Genomic DNA, 25861 nt, shown 5'->3' with positions numbered 1-25861 from the left:
GGGCATAATAATTTCTCTTGGCAGGCTAATTTTTTGTCATGGATGTATTGGAAGTAGCTGAGACAGATGTGATCTTTTCTATTTTTCTAACACAGGTCAGATTCTTTGTATTTCAAACTCACCCATTAAATGTGTTTTCGTGCCACAAAAAAAATCCCAGTAATTTAAGTTTTTTTTAAGCTTTTAATATATTAATACAAACCAAAAAGAACTTTCTTTTTAAAAGTAAACAGCGTGTACAAAAGTGCTTGGTAATTGAAAATCAGATACCTGACCCACAAAAAAAAAGTGAATTGTTCCAGTAATATTGCAAATGCTAGGAAAGCTTTGCCCGTAGATTGCCTAAATGTATTGTTATGTATTGTAGTGTTATCAGTGATTATTTGCCAACCAGGCATATTTTAAGCTTATAATCCTGTAGGCCTGGAGAGGATATCTTGGAGAGCACAGCATTTCTCCCCTTCTGAAACTGACTAATAGATTTTGTAACTTCAGCAGGAGTCAACACCAGCACAAAGTGAGGCATTCATCCTCACTTTATTCATTTATTCATCCTGTTCTATGTGAAGTGTTTTCTTTCCTGTTCCGCGGCATCTTTTCATCAATGAGAAAGGAATGGCTAAAACAAAGGGTGGGGGAAAGGGAAATTTTCTTTTTCTTTCCTAAGGCTTGCAGACATCTGGCAGGTTTTTAAAAGTTCTTTGGGGTCTGTGACATTGGAATGTCCTGAATTAGCAGGCTTTTTCTGCAAGGTAACTATTTTATGGGAAAGCACAGAGATAAAGATTAGAGCTTCTGTAGTGAATATGCAGCCCCAAGGGCTGTATGTACTAGAGCAGGGGTAAGCAACGTTGGCTCTTTTATGACTCATGGACTTCAACTCCCAGAATTCCTGAGCCAGCTGGCTCAGGAATTCTGGGAGTTGAAGTCCATGAGTCATAAAAGAGCCGAGGTTGCCTACCCCTGTACTAGAGGGTCAGGAGCCATAATGGCTGGTAGACTTGGCCAAAGATGGTGGGTCCTATTCTGGGAGTTGGTGCATCTTCTCTCACTCTTCCTTTGTGATCTCAGTGGATCAGGTTCTTCAGTCTCCCCTCCCTGCACCTTAATCTCACCTTACTATCCTCCTCTTTGCAAACTGGCAGAAAAAGCAGCTTATCAATCCTCGACAGTTCCCAGTTCCCATTAGCTGCAAACGGGCCACTGTGCACAACTCAAATGGGAAGATGATTTATGACATGGTTCCTCTTAATACCTCTCAGCCATGTGCTTGCCCTATTAAAGAGGAGGGAGAGTAAGATACCTATAGAGAGATTCTTGTACGCTACTGTCCTTCCCAATCCACTGGAAAGCTGAATAGCAAGCTTATATTCCTGGGTAAAATTGGGGCTTGGGCACTCAAGGGGCTATAGTAAATACCTCTAAATATGACAAACATCTTCTTCATTTCAACCAACTGGAACAGAGAAGCACTTTTCTTTTAACAAACTGGGTATACTTCAACCAATACAAAGTATTTTTAAGGAAGCCTCAATTTTGGAATGGAAATATGCCCGAAGTTCTATAATACTAACTAGAAGCTATAGCTCCCCTGCTGAATATATCACGTTTATTCCAAAATAACAAATGTGTGTAAAACTGCAGCTTTCAATGGCCAAATCTGCCTGATCAAACATGCTTGAAAATGTCTCTGATTAGAAAACAGAAAGGTGTTAGTAAGAAGGTACTAACTGGTGCATGTTTCATTCAGGCACAACAGAAATGCATCATTGGCATTGTCCTTTTTCTAAATGTAAACATCTCATTAAAGAAAGGATATTGAATCAATTACAAAAGGAAAAGCTTTTCCTTATAAAATGCTTTACATTAGCAAAAGATTTCACCATTTACTAAGACAGTCAGGCAGACTAATAAATATATAAAGAAACTGTTTTAAGCCCTACAAACAAACTGTTGGTTTGGAAAACAAGGAAGACCGCTGGGATTCTTCTTGTACTTGAGGACTTTCAGAAAACCTTCCCTGCAACATGGGGGAAAAAAAACATTTTATTAAAACGTAATCTCCTTCCAAGTTTCCATAAATTAGATTAGCGTCGCAAAATGTTACTTATAAAAGTTACTTTACTCCACACAATTCCTTTGTAAAGGAGAGCAACTCAGCGGAAAAATAAGACACTCTACACCAGGGGTGTCAAACCGCCGGCCCGACGCGTCATCTGGAAGCCGTGCCCAGCCCATTGCCCGCAATGGCAAAACCGTCCCGATACGTTGCGCGACGTCATGTGTCGTCGCGAGTTTGACATGCCTGCTCTACACTCTCTTTGTTATTCCTTTGGATACGGGATAAAGAGAATAGATGATTTTCATCGTTATCTTCGGTCCTCAAGGATAGCTCTTTATTCCTGCTGGTGTTTTTTAGGAAAAAAAATTAAAGGGATTTATTTTTATTTTTATTTTAATCCCATTTATATCCCGCCCTTCTCCGAAGACTCAGGGCGGCTTACAAGCTTAGCAGTAGCCTTCATTCTATGTATATGCCTGCTTATTAGGGCTTTTGCCCCCCCAAGCGGCATTATTACAAAGTCAGCTTATTGCCCCCAACAATCTGGGTCCTCATTTTACCTACCTCGGAAGGATGGAAGGCTGAGTCAACCTTGAGCCTGGTGGGATGCGACCCTGTACTAATTGCAGGCAGCTGGTGTTACTTAAGGAGGCATTAGCCCACTACCACTCAAGTCCCCAAATTGGTGTAAATCAACTTCATAACTACAACGTATACATCAGAGAGAGAGAGAGAGAGAGAGAGAGAGAGAGAGAGAGAGAGAGAGAGAGAGAGAGAGAGAGAGAGAGAGAGAGAGAGAGAGAGAGAGAGAGCACTGTTTGACAAAGCCATGGACCTATGGCCTACCTGTCTTCAGAGCAAGGAGCAGGACCTGGGCTCTCGAAATGGGTTGCTTCCAGCCGGAACGCCAACAAGCAAAGCATCTTTGCAAGCGTTCTGCATACAATACTGCTGAAGCTCTGCAGCTGCCTGAGAGACCTGGAGAAGGAAAAGCACAAGAAGATGACAGGCAACTGGGTGTTTTTTTTAAGAGGTTGGCATGAAAGTCCTGGTGGACCTACATGCCCACAGAGTGAAGCAATTGGTATTATTTGAAGGTTCAACAGCTATGATAGGCTTCCTTTCCTGTATTAGTAGCTGGGCTGCTTCAGAACGGAAGATGGGAGACCCCTGAAGCAACTTAACACCGGGCTAAGGAGTTCTAGCTCAGACATGTCAAACACAAGGCCTGGGGGCCGGATCCGGCCCGTGAAGTGGTTTCATGTGGCCCGCGAAGCCATCCTGGAAACAGTGAGGGAACGGCCCCCACTGTCTTCGCCCTGGCCCAGAGACCCTCCTTCTGCCAGAGACCCTCAGATCTGTCCGACTCCTGCCCAGGCCCCCATAGGCACCCTTGATGCGAACGATGTAGAGCTGGCCACGCCCACCCAGTAGGCCACGCCCACCCGGCCCCCTGAGGGCAACCGCAATGCTGATGCGGCCCTCAATGAAATTGAGTTTGACACCCCTGTTCTAGCTGAACAATATAGCCGGAAGGCTAGACCAATTACTTTAAAAAAAAAAAAAAGGACAGGCAGCAATTGTAAGGCGTGCAGAACATCCTTTGATGCTGCTGTAACGTTTTCTTTAATTGTGGCAATGTAGGAATAAGCTTAATAAACAAAATTATGGACTTTAATAAATGAATGTCTGTATGTACGTAGGGTTAGGGTTAGGGAATCAATTACAGAAGCAGGGAGGGATCCTTTACAACAGGGGTCTTCCAACTTGGCCCTTTTGTGACTTGTGGACTTCAAAAACAACCAGGGACAGCCTCGTAGGTTTTTAAAAATAAATATGATGGGTGGGACTACACAATAGAGCCCTGCTCCTTTTATGTGCATGCGACACATGCAACATACATGAAAAAGGAATGGGGCTTCAACTATGCAGTTGTACCTGTCATAATTATGTATTTGACTCTTTTCCCCCCCACACACACACACACACACCAATTGGTCTTGAAAGGGTCATAGGTTCTTATGGAGCTGCTGTGGGCAACACTACCCATTCTAAATCATCTTTTCTTCTTTCAGTTCAGGTCACTGTAAAACCCCAGAAAGGAGCCATCAATTCAAAGTAGTTCCCATTCCCCCTCCAAGCAAACAAGGCTCTCACAGAGAGACACTGATCTCAAAAATAAACACATATACAGTGCTTGATCTAGCTACAACAGGGGTGTCAAACTCAATTTCATTGAGGGCCGCATCAGCATTGCGGTTGCCCTCAGGGGGCTGGGTGGGTGTGGCCTACTGGGTGGGCGTGGCCAGCTCTACATCGTTCACATCAGGGGTGCCTATGGGGGCCTGGGCAGGAGTCGGACAGATTTGAGGGTCTCTGGCAGAAGGAGGGTCTCTGGGCCAGGGCCAAGGCAGTGGGGGCCATTCCCTCACTGTTTCCAGGATGGCTTCGCGGGCCACATGAAACCACTTCACGGGCCGCATCCAGCCCCTGGGCCTTGTGTTTGACATGTCTGAGCTACAAGGTCATCCAGGTACAGGGCAGGCTATCTGGATGACCTTGTAGTGAGATCAAGAATCTGCAGTTATTTCATGGCCAAAGACCAAAAGAAACATGTTGGAAAACAGGAAAACTCAACTGTGAATAACTGAATTGTAATAAGCAATTGCAATTACCATAAAAAAGTAACACTGACTAAAACTTCCAACAGTTGATATCTGATAGCAAGGGCAATTGCATTATATCAGTTTTGGAGATAACTGGCGACCTATCAGCTAAAAGGAGAATAATCTTTTCCTCTGAGTTGGCATGAGAGAGGGTTTAAAGAGACATCATTAGGCCAATTCCCCACAAGCCATGAGGAAGAGACAGTGCAGGAGCACATGAGTGGTTTTCTATTCCTTCTACTAAGTGAGGGGCAAAATTGTTCTTATGCAGGGATGTGACTGAAAAAAATGGTAAAAAAACAAACAAAAAAAACCTTGCAATGGGCAAAAATAAAAGCTCTTCCGTGGAACAGGCCAGAGAATGTTTGCTACATCCTTGGCAAATACGTTTGCTCCGTCCAGGAACATAGGTCATGCAAGTTACGGGACTTTGCTTCAACTCAGAAGAGGCTATCTAAGGCCAAGCAAAGGCAGATGCTATTCATAATTCATAATATTTGAAATCTATGATGATGCACATGAAGATGTAGTAGGCATTTTCACAGACAATCGCACAAAATTAGGAAAGTCAAAAAAAACATTAACAATATTTCAGGAGGCAAAGCTGCGCACAGGTCTCCACAGCAATTAGGCCAGCTTCCAATCTCAGGAAAGAATTTAATATACAACAGAGCACTTGCAACAAACATCCCAAAATTTAAATTGAACTTCTTCTATGGAGTTTATGTTGCACTAATAGGAAACCTTAGCACCATGTAAGTGTGGCTAATGGAACTAGCCCTGAAAAAAATCACTGCAGTTGCAGTACAATTATGGCCATTAAAATTAGTGAAACACCAAATTGTATTTCAAAGTTTACAATGCCTAATGGAAAACTCTGCTGCTGATTCCAGGATTTCAAAGCTGGGAAGAATATGCTCCAATATATATATATATATATATTTTAAAAAAACTGGATCAGTATTATACTTACTACCTATAGGTAATCCTCACTGAATGGCCAACTTTTCAAAGTTACATCGGTGCTGAACAACGGGAACTTATAACAGGTCCTCATAGTTGCAGCTGTTGTAGCATCCCTACCTGTGATTTGGGCACTCAGCAACCAGCTAGCAATTACATCATAGCATCCCACAAACACATGATCACCATTTGCGACCTTCAATGCCAGCTTCTGACAAGCAAATCAATAGGGAAGTCAGCAGGAGGTTGCAAGTGCGACATAGGACATTGCAACCAGCTGGGCTTATGCGTAAGTAAATATGGTAAATATGAGTACTTTTCATATATATGGTATAGCATTTATATACAGTAATTTGTATTTTTTTTGTGTGTGTGTGTGCGTGTGTGAAATTAAGAGTTTTAAAGAGAACATAAAAACTAACCATACTGAAGAAAAAGAACAAAGAAAAAAAAGTGCACAAAGGATAAAAAGAAATAGAATTTCCTTCGCAACAAATAAAAGTGTGATTAACAAAATTACCTCTTATTTAATTATCACAAAAATGTTCACTTTTTGCTATGGTACTATCCATTCTTTTCTAATCAAAGGCACGTCATAAGCCATGCTTGACAGCGAGATGTATGGCATATACATTTAATAAATTACTAAATAAAGTTGAATTAAATAAGTGCACTTTTTTCTGTTTAGTGCAAGAATCCATATAGGGGTTCCAGTCATCCATAAATGTAGATGTCTTTTTCTCTAATCAAAGAAGTTAATGTAGCCATCTTAGCAAGTTCCATTATCCTCATCAGTCAACTCCACAGTGGACAGTGTCAAATCTTTCCACTTTTGAGAACAGAATAATCTTGCTCCAGTTGTCATACCTTAAAAACAAAGTTCCATGACAAAGTTCCAAACACCAATTTTCATAAAAAAATATTCCATTACTTTCTCCATAAGTTGTTTATAAAAATACCTTTATCTTCATTTGAGGGACAAATTCCCAGGACCATAGTTTTAACCTCCTATAGCTTCTACTCCAACAAATTTACCATATTCAATGAATACAGGTAGTCCTTGACTTACAACAGTTTGTTTAGTGACCATTCGAAGTTACAACAGCACTGGAAAAAGTGATTTACGACCATTTTTCACACACCCATTGCAGTATCCCCACGGTCACATGATCAGAATTCAGAAACTTGGCAACTGACTCATATTTATGACAGCTGTGTGTCCCTGGGTCATGTGATCATGTGTTGTGACCTTCTGACAAGCCATATGGGAAAGCCAGATTCACTTAACAACCAGGTCACTAAGTTAACAACCACAGCGATTCACTTAACAGATGAAGGTCATAAAATGGGACAAAAATCACTTAACAAATGTCTTGCTTTGAACTCAATTGTGGTCATAAGTCAAGGACTATCCTGGGTTTAGTTGAGGGTTAATATACAATATGGTATTAATTTTCCAAGAGCGGCAGTGAGTAGCAGACATTGCAGAAAAGCTGGCCAGGTACTCATGACTTATTGTAATGAGTAACCGTTGCCATTCCTCATGGCAGTAATAGGCAAGAACACACAGAATTCCTTTTAGGCTTGCTGAAACTGAAGAGCAGATTTTGCACCACTAGCACGTAAAGTAGAAACATAGAGTCAGGTCTACTGCTTGGAAATGGTACTTCAACTTGGGAATTCTCAAAATTGAACCAGCATACTGATACTTTGATACAAAAGTACCAAAGAAGCCAAAATATAAGGCTTCTTCCCCATATAAAATAAAGGTACTCTGAAGTACCTTGTGAAAAGCACATCCCGTTGTTTTGTGTGATTTCATATTGAGCAGCAAAAGGCATCAACTGATAGAAACAGCAGTCTCCCAAGGCCAAGCTCCAGGGATCAAATCAAAGCCACTTTTAAATCAATAAAAGAAACCCAGAGAATCCCCCAAGGAGGCTAACTGGAATCATGAGGGATAAAGCACTGATCACGCATCTAACATCCCTTCCTGAAATCACTTTCCTTCTTCTTAGATCAGTCTTCAGGGTTTTATTGTACTCAGGCTTTTAATAATGTAGACGTGAGTGGAAGGCTGAATGGATATGTGCTATGATCTAGGGCAGGGGTCTCTTCAAACTTGGCCCTTTTATGACTTGTGGACTTCAACTCCCAGAATTCCTCAGCCAGGCATGCTGGCTGAGGAATTCTGGGAGTTGAAGTCCACAAGTCATAAAAGGGCCAAGTTTGAAGAGACCCCTGATCTAGGGGAAAATGTGTAAACCTACAGAGGGTTTCCATTGTGTCTCTGTCTCTAAACCTTTTGGCATAGGCCTTGCACAGTATTCTCTGAAAGCAAACATAGCCCTTGGCCCAATATATATGGTTGTTAAGGATTATTTGTATAAGTGTGTGTGTGTGTGTGTGTGCACACACACACACACAAATAAGCCTTAACTTACAACCATTCATTTAATAAGAGTTTAAATTTATAATAGCCTGGAAAAAAGCTATCTACGACCTATTCATCACATCATGACTGCTGCATCAGCCCTACAGTCAAGAAGAGACTGCAATTCTGGCACTGAGAAACCATTCACATTTATGGCCAATATGCAGTGTGCCTTGCGGTCATGTGAATGAATTTTGTGACCTTCCCAGTTGGTTTCAAGCAAGCAACTTTAATTAGGGAAGCCAGATTCACTTCATGACTGTGTGATTCACTTAATTATCATGGAAAGATGGTGGTAAAATCAGGCCTGGTCACATGAGGATTCACTTAATGACCACGTTGCTTAGTGACCAAAATTCCAATCCCAATTGGGTCGTAAGTAGAGGACGACCTGTAGCTATTATGTTTGTTTACAGTACCTTCGCTGAAAAAAAATGAACCAAGGATCTAGAGAGTCAACATTCTGTAAGGGCAATTTTGTAAACAGTTTTCCTCACAAAATCCAGCTGCCTGTTTCTGAAGGATGGACACCATTTATAACATATTTATTTTAATGTAATCAGAATGGTGAACAAAGTCCAAACACAAATGAAGAACAGGTTGCCCTAACTGCAGTCTGCTATATTCAGGTCTGTAATGGAACGGCTTCTTTGATGGCAAAAACCTTTGGTCTTTCATCACAACCATGGGAAAAGCTTCTGTATTATTTATATTGCAATCTGTTGCAACCCTGGAGAGATAGCCTTTGTTTCTTCAGCCTCATTAACCATGATGACATGAATTGAATCGAACTAACCTAGCATGCGTTCTGCAAGACACCCATAGGATAATTCAGCCACCACCCCTCCTACAACACAGGACAGATGGGTCTGTAAAATAGCAGTCGTTTTCTAAATTAAATTGATAGCAACACCATATGTATAAAACCAGGAGTCCTATTCAAACAATAAAAACTAATCTAACACTACCCCTAGCTTGTTGAAACAGCCAGGTTTACACCAATTTTATCAATAACAGGCAGGTGGGTGAGCACATGTCAAGGGCGCTTACTATTCAACATTAGGTATATTTATGTGGCCTCTGAAGGGGGTTATCTGAAATCAAGGCGTATCAAGGAAGAATTCACCACTTAGAATGAGTGGGATAAAGCAGGGGTCTCCAACCTTGGCAACTTTAAGACTTGTGGACTTCAACTCCCAGAATTCCTCAGCCAGCAACTGGGAGTTGAAGTCCACAAATCTTAAAGTTGCCAAGGTTGGAGATCCCTGGGATAGATAGAGCACTGTTTTTCAACCTCAGCAATTTTAAGCTGTGTGGACTTCAACTCCCAGAATTCCCCAGCCAGCATGAGAAAGAGTGAGACACAGAGAGAAGAACAAACCTTTGTATTCCAACTCCCCAACTGTATAACCACTAGGTAGTATTTTTCTAGCACATACTTACAGAATTACAAATGCTCCTAGACTTAAAATCTGCAACATTGCTTAAATTTAAATTGGGTCACAGCGGGAGTAGAAGCAACTGTGCAGGGAAACAGGCCAGGGACAATGTGAGAGATTGCTCAAACTCAGGCCACACTCTTTGATTTTCTGTTTTACTTCACTGTTTTTCGTGAGATGCCAAAGAGATAAACACAGAGAAGATAATCTTTTAAAAAAACTTTGGAGTATTTTAATTTTCTCCAATACATGTGCAAAAGAACAAATATGAACTGGAGAGGATATCAAGACTCCAGCACAAATCTTTAAATATTTTTTTATTTATTTTAATTCCATTTATATCCCGCCCTTCTCCGAAGACTCAGGGCGGCTTACAAGCTTAGCAGTAGCCTTCATTCTATGTATATGCCTGCTTATTAGTGACCATGTTATCAAATAATTATTCTCAAGATGCAAAATAATGACAAAAGTCCTTTTGTACTCTTTTGATATGTGCTAGGTGAAACCTACCTCACGGGGCTGTTGCAAGAATGAACACATTTCAAAGAATAAAAATGCTCCACTGTATTTTCTATTTATTGATCAATTCAATCCGTTTGCCACGCATCGCAGCATGAGGTGACTCTGGGCAGCTTACCACGTTAAAAAAAGAATAAAACAATTCAAAAACTATAAAAATACAAATGATCAGCTATGACTAAAAGATGGAGAGGCAGGAGGGAGGGTGGGGAGAGGTGGAATCTCTTATTAAACTATCAACCACCTTCAGCGTGACACTCTTGCACAGGGGTAGGCAACCTTGGCTCTTTTATGACTTGTGGACTTCAACTCCCAGAATTCCTGAGCCAGCATGGCTCAGCTTGGAAACCTCTCTGTTTTCCCTCAGCATGGCTGGCTCAGGAATTCTGGGAGTTGAAGTCCACGAGTCATAAAAGAGCCAAGGTTGCCTACTTCTGCTCTTGCAGAAGATGAGGAGCCAATCTCGCTATGGAGGGGGCAATATATTCCAAAAGGTGTCCACAGGATGGACAGCAGAGAAGGCTCTTCTTGTGGACCTCGGAGAAACAGGTGGGGCATGCCAATCCTACTGGGATGAAAAGGCTCAAGTCACTCTTACCTCAGGTTTCAATAAGCAAATGCCCTTTAGAAGTAGAATGAATGCAAACAGTCCCTGCCCCATCTCAAAACAGAACCTTTATTGCAGTCCACTGGGATACATAAAATTGACACCAATTAACTAATTAGGTGAGAAGATTTATCAGTATTTTACTGCTGTGCACCTTTCATACTGCGTGCCAGAATTTGGCTACACTTGAAGAGATAGTCATTTGAATAGGAGAACAAGATGTTGATCAGAATGACCAGGATGATCAGATGTGGAATTAACAGCTCATCATCAGCATAAAATGGATGGATAGTGCGGTAAGGCATGTTTTGATGGTTTCTGTGGCTTCTTTTCACCGTGACAAGGGCTGAGTTTGGATTCAAATAGAATCTTTTATATTTTCCGTCCAAAACCACTGATGGAAGTATGCTAAACTTGCCCCATCTCCATGTCATTCACTAATTGAAACAAGCTACCAAGCTTTCTGTAGCTTGAAGATGCACTCATTTTAATTGATTTCCCCCCCCCAGAGGTCAAGGTGGATCATAATACTGGCAGACCATTTAGTAGAATGAGAAGCATTTTTGTTTTAGGAACATGGGCATTTTCTAAAACAAAATGTACATCAAAGTTATTGGATACTTAATACATGTACTCTGCTTCTTCTTTGCCCCATCCCCCCAATTACAGCAAAGCTATATCTCTATCATTTGGACAGTTGTCAACATCTGGAAGCAAACTTGCAAGGGCTTCAGTGAAGGAATCGCTAAAGAGGAGAAAAGGGAGGTGTGGAGAAATTTCTAATATTCAACACAGGCTGCCCTGCAACAAAACCCAAAACAAGAAAAACCTTTCTAAAACAAATAAAGGTATAATTATTTTTTAAAAATCTTACAAGCAGAACATAAAACCCCACTGAAAACAGGAAAATGCACTCTTAGCTAAACCAGTCATGCAAGGTTTATATATCTCTCCCTAAACTGTGTCAGAATGCTGAACTAGCATGGGAATTTGGGGATGCTGGAAGACATCCAAAAATGTAATCTGAAAGGCTAAACAAACAACTCGCTTATGTACTGCTGGGATACAGAACTTGTAATTTCTCTTTACAGAAACGCCTACACAAATTGGTTATATATACCTAGCCAATGGTAACTTCTATCTAATTGTGCCTAATCACCATGGTCTAAGATCCTAACCATGTTTCAGTTACAAAGTATTTTGTTTATAGGTGATGCCCAGAGGAGCCAACCAGCAAAAAACAGGGAAGGGTGGGGTGAATAACAGCATAGCTGTAGGGTCCTCTCCAAGCTGAAAAATGGACAGAGGATGCTTCCATTAATGGGAGCAAATTTACCTAATATTCGACCCTTCCCTTTAAAAAGAGCTGCCAACCATGTGACAAACTTCCTAAGACAATCATTCCTCTTTCCTGGATGTGTTCAAGTAGAAAATGAGTACAATTGTTGGGGTTGCTTGAAATTAGATAAGATAATGGAATATTGGCCTGTATAATCCTTCTAAATGATCTCCTTCGACTCAAACTCTCTGCTTCTATCCATTTATCAAGTGACATTTTTGATTTCCTTTATTTTTATCAGCATTTCATACTGAAGAGTGTGAAGAAAGTCTGGAAGTTGATTTTGTTATTCACAATTTCTCAGTACTGCAGAATTAACAAGGCCTCTCTCTCTACACTGATGAAATTAAATACTGATTTACATAAACGTGCCCATGATCACATATTAGTGGGCAATCCAGCTTCTTTCTATTGGTTATCCTTGGGATATATACTAAGAAATATAAAAAGGTATGTTTCAAAAGCAGATTCTAAGAGTCAATCACGATAATATGAGTGTTAAAACTCTGCTTTGGCTGAAAATAATTTTTTTAACAGTTCAGAGCTGCTCAAAGAACGAGGGTAGCTGAGGATTATGGAACTGGTCCAATACATTTTAAAAAATGCAGAATTGAGAAAAATGCCCTTTGAAAAATGCCGAGTTTTTGGCAAAGGTCTCATTTTTACTATATCCTCTCCACCCTGGAACAAGCAGCTATCGGGGACTTTCTCTCCTACAAACACAGTCACAAGAGCGTTACCTAAAACCACAAAAGGGGTTATAATCAAGCGTGGTTCATTTATGAAACCTTTTTTTTGTTTGTTTACAACTCCACTGTACTTGAAACGCTTGATGGTACAAGGATACTATCAAGATACTCCAGGATACGCCAACAATGGCCGTCGCTTTGCATTTTATACCAGAAGTCACACCCTCTCCATGGAAAGGGGCGGCGGGGGGGGGGAAAGACGCCTTAAAAATCAATAGCCGGGCTTACAGCACACACCAGCCGTTCAGACAAACCGTCCGAATTTCCCCCCCCCCCACACCCCCGAAATGAGCTTGGTTGGAAAGCCCCTCGGACGCCGACCTCAAAATAGCAGCAAAAGAGAAACCTTTAAAAGCAACCAGCCAGCAAGTCGGCGCGAGCAGGGGAAAAAAAACGAAACAGCCAAGGCAACGAAAAGAAGCCGCAATGGTTGTCCAAAAAAAAAAACCAAAACAAAACAAAAACCCGGCCTTGCCCTTCGCAAGCCCACTCGATTTGCAGACCAACAATGGCCGGCTTTATTTCCAACGCCCATGCAAACCTCGGATGCGAGCGGACCAGGACGGATCCGGAGACAAACCCCCAATTTGCAACCTCGCTTTTCCGGAGACAAGCAAGGCTCTCTCCCGTCCCCCGCCCCCCCCCCAAACCCCAATTTTCTACCCCGCCTTTCCTTTCCCTCGCGTCTGGAACCAAAACACACACACACACACACACAAAACAAAATCCCCCAACCCACAAGAGAGGCCCTGTTCTCCCGGCACCGGCGCCTGCTCGATCCGCTCCAGCGTCCCGACGCCTTCCGAATTGGACAGAGCAAACAAAGGCAGGCTTTCTGATGCTGCGCGCCAGGGAAAAGCAGCCCCCGGCGCCTGCCTCGCCTGGCCCGAAGTCCGAGAGCGGCTGAAGGCGCCCCCCCCTTTTTTTCTTTCTTTCTTCATTTCTTTCTTTCTTTCTTTGCAAAGGCGGCTCACCTTGATGCGTTCCACGCCGGCCTCGAGTTTCAGCTGCTCCACTATGCCCTGCACGTAGTTGACGCTGGGGCTGGAAGACATGCTGGCAAGCGGGCAGCGCTCGGCGGCTCCTCACTGCCTTTTGCTCTCCCGAGCCAATCCGGGCTCCCTCCCACACACGTACACACACACACACACACCACTCCGGTTCGCGAGCCTGGACGGAGCAGCCAGCCTTCCCGAGGCAGGAACTGAGCGCAAAAAGGGGGAGGAGGCAGCCTTTCAACCGTCCGTCCCCCCCCTTCCCCCCCAACCCCTCTGGGGAAAGAAATGGCGAGGCGAGACGGGTCGATTTGGCAGGGCGCAGCCGGGCGAGACCGCTGGGGAGGACAACTCGCTCCCCGACCTCCTTTGATTTGTTCCTCTAAAGCGGGGGGGGGTCTTCAAACTTGGCCCTTTGATGACTTGTGGACTTCAACTCCCAGAATTCCTCAGCCAGCATACCTGGCTGAGGAATTCTGGGAGTTGAAGTCCACAAGTCATCAAAGGGCCAAGTTTGAAGACCCCTGCTCTAAAGATTCGTATCTTGCACGCTCCTTCTTCTTTTTTTTCCCCTGAATCAAATCAGAACAGAGCTGGAAAAGGGACCTTGGAGGTCTTCTAGTCCAGCCGCCTGCTCAAGCAGGAGGACTATAGGAGTAGGCAACCTTGGCTCTTTTATGAGTCGTGGACTTCAACTCCCAGAATTCCTTGAGCCAGCATGGCTGACTCGGGAATTCTGAGAGTTGAAGTCCACGACTCATAAAAGAGCCAAGGTTGACTACCACTGACGGCTGTCCAGTCTCTTCTTCAAAACCTCCAGGGATGAAGCACCCACAAGATCTGAAGCAGGGGTCAGCAACCTGAAACAGTGAAAGAGCCACTCGGAACCGGTTCCCCCACAAAAGGAAAAACTGGGAGCCGCAAAAAAATGTGTGCACATGCGCGTACATGCACACATGCGCAGAACAGGGTTTGGTTGAAGAGTGGAGCCAAGGCGAAATATGCACCTACCCTGCATATTTGAATTGATTGGTTGAAATTTTTTAGTCCCGCCTTTTTTTTTTTGGACTGCACATGGCAGAGGACTGGGAGCCGCGGGAGACAGCTGAAAGAGCCGCATGCGGCTCCGGAGCCGCGGGTTGCAGACCTGTGATCTGAAGGCAAGCTGTTCCATTGGTTAATTGTTCTCACTGTTAGGAAGTTTCTCCTTAATTTCAGATTGCTCCTCTCCTTGATTAGTTTCCAACCATTGGTTCTTGTCTTGCCTTCTGGTGCTTCTCCCCCACCCCTTCTGCTTCCCATCGCCACCACCTCCCTCAGCCTGTCTGCTGTACGTAGTACTCAATTTACAACAGTTCATTTAGTGACCGTTCAGAGTTACAATGGCTGTGAAAAAAGTGACCGTTTTTCATGTAGTTGTAACCTTTGCAGCATCCCCACGATCGTGTGATTAAAATTCAGATGCCTGGCAATTGGTTCATATTTATGACCGTTGCAATGTCCCGGAGGTCATGTGATCCCCTTTTGTGACCTTCTGACAAGCAAAGCCAATGGGGAAGCCAAATTCACTTAACGACTGGGCTACTAACTTATCAAATGCAGTGATTCAGTTAACAACCAAAGCAAGAAAGGTCTTAAAATGGTGCAAAACACTTAACAAATATCTCATTTTAACAACAGAAATTTTGGGCTCAGGTTATGGTCATAAGTCGAGGACTACCTGTATGATCCTGTCCTTGGTTTTGTTTTGTTTTTTCCTTAAAATCTATTCCAAGAAAATACTTTGCTGGATTCCAAGCGCTGATAAAGCTACCCAGTTTATTATTCGTTACAAATTGGCTGGATTGGCATAGCAGGCTAAGCCCTAAACCACGGCTTATGAGCTCAAAATGATTGGATTGAGCAGCAGCCTAAGCCAAAAGAACACAAATCGCATTAATGCATTAAGCAGGGGGAGGGACCTGGCTGCTACCAAGATATGTATTAAGATTTAGTTTAATGTTCCACCAGTCTTGTATTCCAATTTGGCATTTAAGTTGAATAATCAAGGAGAGAAGAATCCTAGAACTAAGGAGAAATTTCCTGACAGAACAATTAATTAGTGGGAATGACTTGCCTTCAGAAGCTGTGGGTGATCCATCACTGGAGACTTTTAAAAAGAGACTGGATAGCCATTTGTCTGAAATGGTATAGGGTTTTCTGCCTGAACAAGGGGTTGGACTAGAAGACCTCCAAGGTCCCTTCCAACTTGTTATTCTGTTATTCTATTCTCTTATTCTGTTAAGTCGCTATATGTACCTAGCTATATTTTGGTTGCAACCATGGTAAGAGTCCGTAGGCTCACATTTGGGTTCATGTATGGATTTATGAGGGACGCGGTGGCTCAGAGGGACACGGTGGCTCATTGGGTTAGGACACTGAGCTTGTCGATCAGAAGATTGGCAGTTTGGCGGGTCGAATCCTGAGTGCCGCATAACAGAGTGAGCGCCTGTTACTCGTCCCAGCTTCTGCCAACCTAGCAGTTCAAAAGCACATAAAAATGCAAGTAGAAAAATAGAGACCACTACGGTGGGAAGGTAACAGCGTTCCGTGCGCCTTTGGCGTCTAGTCATGCCGGCGGCTTTGAAACGGAGATGAGCACCGGCCCCTAGAGTTGGAAACGACTAGCACGCATGTGCGGGGGAACCTTTACCTTTACCTTTTTTATGGATTTATATTTGCCTAGGATTCTGTGGCAAAAATCACAGCTGACTAGATTTGCACATGCTAAACTTGAAGCCATACATACTACAAAGGTCAATCACACTATGGCTTAACACAATGTCTCCATTTTGGATGGGGGGGGCAAAGTGGAAAAAAGCAGCAAAGTTCAGCTTTTTAAAATCCTTTTCTTGATTTTAAATATTATGGACAGTATACCTGGTGTTTTAACTGATATTCCAAGCTGTGATTTTGTTCACTTTAAGACACAATTTTATGGTATGAATTCCTTTCCCCATAAGCAGTCCAACGACAAAAGAAGGTATTTTGGCAATTGGCTAGTGATTGAAAGGATCTTTTCTTTCATTGCTACCTTGAAGTGCTGTGCTAAAATGAAGACATCTGCCTCACCTTGTAAAATTCCCCCCACATTTGCCCTTTTCTAAATGTCCTTTTTACTTCTAGCTGTATCATAACTGAGAATTCAAGGTTTCAGACTTCCTTTCCCAAAAGCCGTTACTGGTGTCACCTCCTTTTTTCCAAGGAGTGCCTCACCTGGAATCCAGTCCCCAAGCTGTGAAACAAGAGTTCCCGAAACCTGTGCAGCTCTGCAGGTAGTCCTCAACTTAAGACCGCAATTGAGCCCAACATTTCTGCTGCTAAGTGAGACAACTGTTAAGTGAGTTTTGCTCCATTTTACGACCTTGCCACAGTTGTTAAGTGAATCACTGCAGTGGTTAATTTAGTAACATGGTTGTTAAGTGAATCTGGCTTTCCCCCATTGACTTTGTTTCTCAGAAGGTCGCAAAAGGAGATCATCCCTGCAAATGTCATAAATGTGAGTCAAGATGCCGAACGTCTGAATTTTAATCAGGTGACCATGGGAACGCTGCAAAGATTGTAAGCGTGAAAAAACGGTCGTAAGTCACTGCTTTCGGTGCCGTTGTAACTTTTTTCTTGTAATTAATATGTTGAAAGAAACTTCTTTTTTTTATTATCTTTGACTTTTGTTGCAAGGCTTTGTTCACTCTGAGCCTTTGCTTTCCTGACTTCGTCTTTGCAGGTTCTGTCTGTCTGCTGACATTCTGACTTAGTTGGCTTTTCCTTCATAAATAATCTTCACTGTTGGGGTTCACGATCTTTTTCTCCCTGTTCTCCAGTTAAATCTCAAGATTCATTTGGCATCTTGAGGAGCAGCTCCCAAACCTGGGTAAATTACCCAAAACTGGGGGGGGGGAAAAATGTTTTTTTCCCCCTTTGGTAATGACACACAAACCCATTACACAATCACAGCAGGGGGCATTTAAATTGACTGAAGTGTTTTACCTACACTAGATTAAAAAAAGGACTTTCTGATAAGCAGTTTTGAATTATGAAGGAAAAAGTTTGGGAAGCACTGAACTAGCTAATCTTTGGTCCTAAAATTGAAACAGAATTTGAAAAAAATAGAATAAGAGATTACCTAAACATGGAGAAAATATGCTTATAAAAATGCATGACTACGAATGCAACTTTATTGAAAACAGAAACAGGAATCTTGCGTACAACTGTCTCATAGAAGGTAAGATCTGGGAAGCTAGGTGAAGAAAGGAACTACAAAGCTCATTACATGGAAAATACACAAATAGAAAAGGAAATAGCCTCTGGTCCAGCACCCTGGCTGATGGTGTATTTACACCACCCCGTAACTATTTTTTTCTAGCAGATCTCTAGCAACAGGATCAGCACAACAGGTAAGATAAAAATAAAGAGCTGAAATCTTCCTGGCGGTGAACACAGCATAATATCAGATAGAATTCATACAATCCAATAGAAATTAAGTAGTCAAGCTGTAAACACACTGAACGTATTTTTCCTTGGGGAAAGTGTGATGCCCAAAGACCATAATGGTGACAGCATCAAAGCTATTGCCATTTCTTCTCATCCCTCACTTTCTCCATCTTTAATTGGTTCCTTGGAATCTGAACACAGCCAGCTGACATTTTTATATACCCAATAATAACTATGGCAACAAAGAGGTCTCTTCATAAAACAGTGTCACCTATTTTTATTCTATACAGTGAAGCAGAATATTACACTTTAAAAAGGATGAGGCTAAAGGGAAGCCCTACCTATTTTTTGCAGCCAAGAAATGGGTCTGTCCATTGCAACTACAATGCAGTCTGCCCATTGTGGTGGTAAGTTGTGAAAGTTGTAAAGTGAATCAGCGTGCAACCAGATCTATTTTTTTAACCTTTTTTCATGTTAAGGAAAACCCATTATTCACCATGGGTGTTTCTGCCAAAAACCAGATGCAAATGCTGATTTTCAGCAAAAAAAAGTAAATAATGGCCTTGTGATGTGACAAGTGCCCATAAAAGTGAGCCAGTTGTTGTCCACCTGAGATATGATCACATGACTGGGAGATGGCCATTGGAACTTCTGAACCCTCATCGTAAGAACTTTTGAGGGGAGGGATTTGTTGTAACTTTGTACTGTCGCTAAGTGATCGATCGTAAGTCGAGAACTGCCTGAATATGTGCCTTGGTCACATCACACCTGAACTTTACATCTCCTATCACAGGGCTTTTCAACCAGGGGCACAGGTACCACCTGTGGTACATTGGCACCTGGCAGGTGGTACGCGACCATCCTAGAAAAGTGGTAGCGGGGGAGGGGAATGAGCTGAACCAGTGGTAGCATCGCACAAGCCTGAGCAAGAGACGGCTGGAGCTGTAGGGCTGTCAGGGCTCAGTGGAAGTGCCAGGATCAGCGCCAGGCTCCAGCTGGAGCTTGGTGCTGATCCTGGCGCTTCTGAGCCCAGAAGAAGCGCCGATCAGCTGGAATGTTGCAGCATCTCCAGGGTCTCGTGATTTACATTCAGATGCTTGGCAACTGATCATATTTATGACGGTCGGTGTCCCAGGGTCATGTGAAGTAACCAAAACCTGCTGCAACCACCCAGCAGGCAGGGGAAATAAAAACCAAACACCCCCCACGCCACCCCCACTGCCAATCCTCAACAGAAATGCTCACAACAAGGAAAACTTTGGACAGGAGGAAGAGTGCCGCCAGGCGGGCAGGCAGGTGTCTTGCTCGGCTGTGGCTTGGGGGGCACTTTTTTCAGTGCCACTGTAACTTCGAACAGTCAGTGAGCAAACTGTTGTAAGTTAAGGACTACCTCTACTTCATCACTTTTTTCCTTTTTTTTGTCATCAAGTTTTTGACACCTTGCTTGGCGACTGGTGGTACTCGGATGTTGCCATATCCTAAAAGTGGTACAATGGGTGAAAAGGTTGAAAAGCCCTGTCCTATCATATGTAGGCTAAAAACAAATGCCAAGGTAAGCCCAAATCTGTTGGTTGCCCCCCGTTCTACAATTCTTTGCAATAACATATGAACTTTTCAATTTCCACAGTGAAGCCTTTTTTTTCCCCTTGATGGCTTGGACATCCCAATTTTATTGTCACATTTGTCATATTCTGATGAATAGAAGAATGTGCTCTTTAATCAAGGAGGAGATGAATTAACAATTAGCAACAAGATCAGTTTCCTCAAGATAGATGAAAATTTATTGGTTTATTATTTATTGTTCCCCAATGTGGGTATCTGTAGTGTACAATAAAGCGTCCAATTCCAGAAGATTCAGACCCACATTTGATAGGAAGGAACATTGTTTTTGCCTCTTTTCAAATGATATTTCTACTTACATTTTCAAGTAACATTATTTCCACAAAAATGCTGTAACTAACATTAGCCTTGAGAATATTTTCTCTGTAAGGCTGCCACTAAAATTTCCATAATATTTACTTGTTCCCCACTGAGTATGGGGGAAAAAGCAAAAAGCAACAATAATGCTTAGCATCTGTTGGATCTTTTCATTGACACTTCCAAGAAATATTTTGTCTACAAAGACTGTAATTAAATAAACTACATGTCTGCATCAAGTAACATTGTTTTCTACTTTTGCACTTTTATTCCTTACACCAAAGCACTGTAGCTCAGGGGTCCCCAACCCCCGGTCCATGGCATCCCAGCAACCGGTCCACACAAACAAGCAAAGCCCCATCTGTGGGATGCAGGCAGCACACAAAACTATGCACCCTCTGGTCCGCAGAAAAACCTCTCTCCACGGGACCGGTCCCTTGTGCCCAAAAGGTTGGGGACCTCTCCTGTAGCTGACAATTTTACAATACTGAATATAGATGATAGGAAATGTTTTGTATTTTCTGCTTAAAAGAAAGTCAGGAGTTTTTTTAAAAAAAAACCCTCCAAGGTTGATGACTATTTTGTGGAATTCCTAGAGAGCCAGGCAATATTGAGAAACAGTAGCTGATATCCAAAGTAATCTTTTAAAAAGCTTTTCATTTTCCAGTCTTTTGGTCATAGTTAGTGGAATGTTTCGACTTTCTTTTTCCGATAGCAGAAATGCAGACAACTGCGGTCTATCGTTGCTTGGTTACAAATGAGGCTTGCTGGACATAAGTAGTTTCTTAAGAAACACAACTTTGTAACCTTGGGTGTTACATAGGTATGTATTTTTTTTAAAGCAGGGCGTAAATGAGATCCTAAACGAGCCATGAAGAATTAGCTAGTACTGTGATTAGAAGCTACTTATGTGAGCAAGTCTTTAATTTTTTGACTTGTAAAGCTATGTTATTTATTATTGGGACAGAGATAATTTCCTCTCTGGGTGGATGGCTTCTCATAACTGCCTTGGTGGAGCAGTGGGCTAATGCCTCCTTAAGTAACACCAGCTGCCTGCAATTAGTGCAGGTTCACATCCCACCAGGCTCAAGGTTGACTCAGCCTTCCATCCTTCCGAGGTAGGAAAAATGAGGACCCAGATTGTTCGGGGCAATAAGCTGACTTTGTAATAATTCCGCTTGGGGGGGGCGAAAGCCCTAATAAGCAGGCATATACATAGAATGAAGGCTATTGCTAAGCACATTGATTTGTGCTTAGATTGTAAGCCGCCCTGAGTCTTCGGAGAAGGGCGGGATATAAATGGGATTAAAAAAAATGGGATTAAAAAAAATAAAAATAAAATAAAATCAATCCATGCCCATTCCCATTGCGGAGCCAACCAGATGGTACCGCCCCAGGCGCCTAATGGACCCTGACAGGTTCCAGGCAGCGCTTGGGAACCCACCTGCACTCCCAGCTCACAACTCGGCGGATGCCTTAGTGGAAGCTTGGGAAAGGGCAGCCACGGAGGCACTTGACCGAGTTGTACCCTTGCGGCCCTTGACCCGGCGCAGATCCCAGCGAGCCCCATGGTTCACTGCGGAGCTCCGGGAGATGAAGCGTCGGAGACAGGGCCTAGAGAGCCGTTGGAGATCCAGTCGATCCGAATCCGACCGGTTGCGACTAAGAACCCACACTAGGTCTTATCTCGCAGCGATAAGGGCGGCGAGAGCCAATTACTTCTCCGCCCTCATCGCGTCCGCAGATAATCACCCGGCTGCCCTGTTTAGAGTGACCCGCTCCCTTCTGAATCAAGAGGTGAGGGAGGAGCCCTTACAGGGTCGAGCTGAGGAATTTGGTCAATATCTGTTGGATAAAATTGCTCGGATTCGAACCGGCCTGGACTCCAACTGGGCAGAGTCTGACGAGCAGGACACAGGCAGTCTTGTCGACATCATCTGGGAGGAGTTTGATCCTGTGACTCCAAAGGAAGTGGACAGGATTATGAGGAGGTTGAGCTCCTCCACATGCTTATTGGACCCGTGCCCTTCCTGGCTGGCTTATGCAGCTCGGGAGGGGACATGAGGCTGGTTCCAGGCGGTCATATCTGCTTCTCTGAGTGAGGGTCACTTCCCCGCCTCCTTGAAGGAGGCAGTGGTGAGACCTCTCCTCAAGAAGCCCACCTTGGACCCAGCTACATTGAATAACTTTCGTCCGGTCTCCAACCTTCGCTTTCTCGCGAAGGTTGTTGAGAGTGTGGTGGCGCATCAGCTTCCTCAGGTCCTGGATGAAGCGGATTATCTAGACCCGTGCCAATCGGGTTTCAGGCCGGGCTACAGCACGGAGACGGCATTGGTCGCTCTGATGAATGATCTCTGGAGGGCCCGGGACAGGGGGCATTCCTCTGTCCTAGTCTTATTAGACCTCTCGGCGGCTTTCGATACCATCGACCATGGTATCTTGCTGCGGCGCCTCAGGGGACTGGGAGTGGGAGGCACGGTTCTTCGGTGGTTCTCCTCCTTTCTCCTGGGACGCTCGCAGTCGGTGTTGGCAGGAGGACAGAGGTCGACCCCGAGGTCTCTCGTTTGTGGGGTTCCTCAGGGGTCGGTCCTCTCGCCTCTCCTGTTCAACATCTACATGAAACCACTGGGCGAGATCATTCGTGGTTTTGGAGTAGGATACCACCAGTATGCTGATGACACCCAGCTTTTCATCTCAACTCCAAACCACATCAGTGATGCCCTCGACGTGATGTCCCGTTGCCTGGAAGCGGTCCAGGAATGGATGGGGAGGAACAGGCTTCAACTCAACCCGGACAAGACTGAATGGCTGTACATACCGGCATGCCAGGATACTCAGAGTATTCCATCCCTTAATATTGGGGGTGAGTTATTGCCCCCCGTTGATAGGGCCCGCAACCTGGGTGTCCTCCTAGATTCACAGCTCTCCTTAGAAGATCACATAGGAGCTGTGACCAGGGGGGCCTTCACTCGGGTTCGCCTGGTGCGCCAGCTACGACCCTATCTGGACCTGGATGCCTTGCGTACAGTCACCCATGCACTTGTGACCTCCCGCCTTGACTACTGCAACGCTCTTTACATGGGGCTGCCCTTGAGAGCCACTCGGAAGCTTCAGCTGGTACAGAGTGCACGAACACTTTTGGGGGCTTCCCGATACTCCCATATTACACCTCTCCTCCGTGAGCTGCACTGGCTTCCAGTTGCCTTCCGAGTGAAATTCAAGGTGCTAGTGATGACATACAAAGCCCTACATGGCATGGGTCCGGATTACCTACGGGAGCACCTACTGCCAGCGTCAACACCCCTCCGTCCTGTGCGCTCCCACAGAGAGGGCCTCCTCAGGGTGCCACCGGTCAGAGAATGCCGGCTGGTGGCCTCCAGGGGGAGAGCATTCTCAGTGGGTGCACCAACCCTTTGGAACGGCTTGCCTGCCGAAATCCGGATGGCCCCCGACCTTCGCACCTTCCGACGTGACTTAAAAACCTACCTATTCCAGCAAGCCGGCCTAGCCTGATAGATTTTGGGGTTTCATTTGTTTTACTATTGTTTTACTGTATACTTACCTTGCTCTGTACACCGCCCCGAGTCCTTCGGGAGAAGGGCAGTATATAAAAACAAACAAACAAACAAATAAATAAATAAATAAATAAATTCCCCTGCTTTCTCATTTTTATATATAAATAAAAGAAACATAGGTATAGCCCTTGCTATGCAGTAGGACAGCGAGAGAGAAAAAAAATGTCCAATGCTGATTCTTCTGTATAGCATAGAACAGGGGTGTCAAACTGCCGGCCCATGGGCTGGATGCATCATAGAGAAACTGCGCCCACCCCATTGCCGGCAATGGCGATAAAGTCGCGATACGTCGCGACATGTCACATGACGTTGTGAGTTTGACACCCCTGGCATAGAAGAACCTTTCCCATATTGGAGAATAGAGACTTTCCTCTCCATTTCTATTTCTCTATTTCTCATCTTGACAGGAGAGAGAAAGAAAAAGGAGATTTCCATCTTGGTTCCAAATGTGGTATTATTATAATTCGCTGCAATCAGCCAGATGCTTAGAGTGAATTTGATTATTGAGTCCTTCCTAAAGACATGGAATAGGCAGATATTGTTGTTTGATGTGTTAAAAGTATTGTTGCAGGATGTAAGCATTCCTAGTAAAACTGCCTTTTGCAGTTGACTGACAGTGATTTTGTCAATGCTGACAGGGTTCAAGAAGATGCTTCAGACAGAGAGCATCTGGTGCTCCAGATGTTTGGGGACTGCATCCAAGGCACCTAACAACTATTGGTACTATTTTTGCTTTGTTTTGCCATAATTGTTCTACTACTATTTGCAGGTCTTTGTATTTTGTGATTTTTTCCCCCCAGTTCTTTCTCTTCTGTTCTCCTGTCTCTATGTACTACTACGTCCACTATAGCCAGACTTTTTTGTCTTTCTTATTGACAATTATTACACCTGGGTTGTTATGTGGCAGGTGCCTGCCTGTGTGAATTCTAAAGTTACAGAGGACTAAGGCGTTTATCATTCACTGTATGTCTAAGATAAATGATCTTTCTTCCTCAGCAGAACAGTTGCTGCAAAACTATTCTGAATAGGAGGTTGGAAGCAGAATAGATTCTTGGAAGATCTAAGCACAGGAAAGATTTAATTTAAAAAAAAGCTTTCCTTCTAGCAAAACCATGAATAATTCAGAACTATCTTCCCGAGCTTCACAACACGGAAAGAAGAGTCACCGTCACATGCCCATGTGTACATAAAGGAATCTGTTGTATATGACTAAAGCTGAGACTGACTGAAGAGCAAAAATAGAAAAGGGCTAGACGAGGCAGGAAGGTTGAGGAAATCTAAGCTACTTGAACACCATGGGGCATTCAAGAGTCTCACAATTACTCTCCTGTTTAGAAAATAATTCATCAATAATATAGACATCGGCAATCAGGCATGAGCATGAATCCTACAGGCTGAGATGACTGCAAATAAATGGGACATTTCTTGAAGCCATTTCACAAAATGAATTGAATTTCTAACAATCTGTGTAAGTTTGTTGTAACACAGTATAGGTGGTGGCACACCCTACTAGGATATGGAGTACGTCCCATTGAACTTGGTATAATTTACTTCTGAATAAAAACTCACACTACAGCAGTAGTTGCTGAACAGGGACCTAAACCTTTTTTTTTTCTTAGAGACCTTGTCTAAAGCAAAATGTTCTTTAACATGCACATTTCTTGGGGAAATAATTCCTGATTTAATTAATATAGAACTGTAGTTTGTAACCTTTTCTGTCACAAGTTCTACTGCTCATATTGATGAAGAGGCTGCATCTTACCATTGATGGTAGACACAAAATGCTCTGAAAATGTAAGTTTAGAGACATTGCATTATTTTATCATTTTGCATTGAAAGCTTAAAGTGGCAGTCATTTACTCAGTTCCACAGCTGGCTACTTTGATGGTAAATTCCATCTTGGTATACCAGCAGAAGTTGAAATTCCTAGTTTAAATACACTTGTTTAGGACTTCTGATGCCCAGATTCTCCAAGTACCCATTTTACACTTCTGAGCAGAAAAAACATAAATAAAACTCAATCTGGCTTTGAGATTGTAAAATTACTCATTACTCTAGTGCAGGGGTAGGCAACCTCGGCTCTTTTATGACTCATGGACTTCAACTCCCAGAATTCCTGAGCCAGC

The 25861-nt window shown here is 43.4% G+C and overlaps 1 protein-coding gene across 1 annotated transcript; it reads right to left on the bottom strand.

Annotated features, from left to right (window-relative positions):
- Nucleotides 1-176: 176 nt before the first annotated feature.
- Nucleotides 177-13988, bottom strand: LOC308661911 (guanine nucleotide-binding protein G(I)/G(S)/G(O) subunit gamma-10). Its single transcript, XM_081317148.1, has 3 exons — nt 13753-13988; nt 2909-3040; nt 177-2020 (listed from the first exon to the last, which is right to left on the bottom strand). Exons 1-2 carry the CDS (start codon nt 13831-13833, stop codon nt 2915-2917), a joined length of 207 nt encoding a protein of 68 aa, XP_081173274.1. The 5' UTR covers nt 13834-13988; the 3' UTR covers nt 177-2020; nt 2909-2914.
- Between the last annotated feature and the right edge of the window lie 11873 nt (nt 13989-25861).

The sequence above is a fragment of the Vipera berus genome (assembly GCF_964194415.1).
Source record: "Vipera berus genome assembly, chromosome: 2".
NCBI lineage: Eukaryota > Metazoa > Chordata > Lepidosauria > Squamata > Viperidae > Vipera > Vipera berus.
Note: the sequence above shows the minus strand (reverse complement) of the source record. Positions and strands in the feature narration are given on the sequence as shown.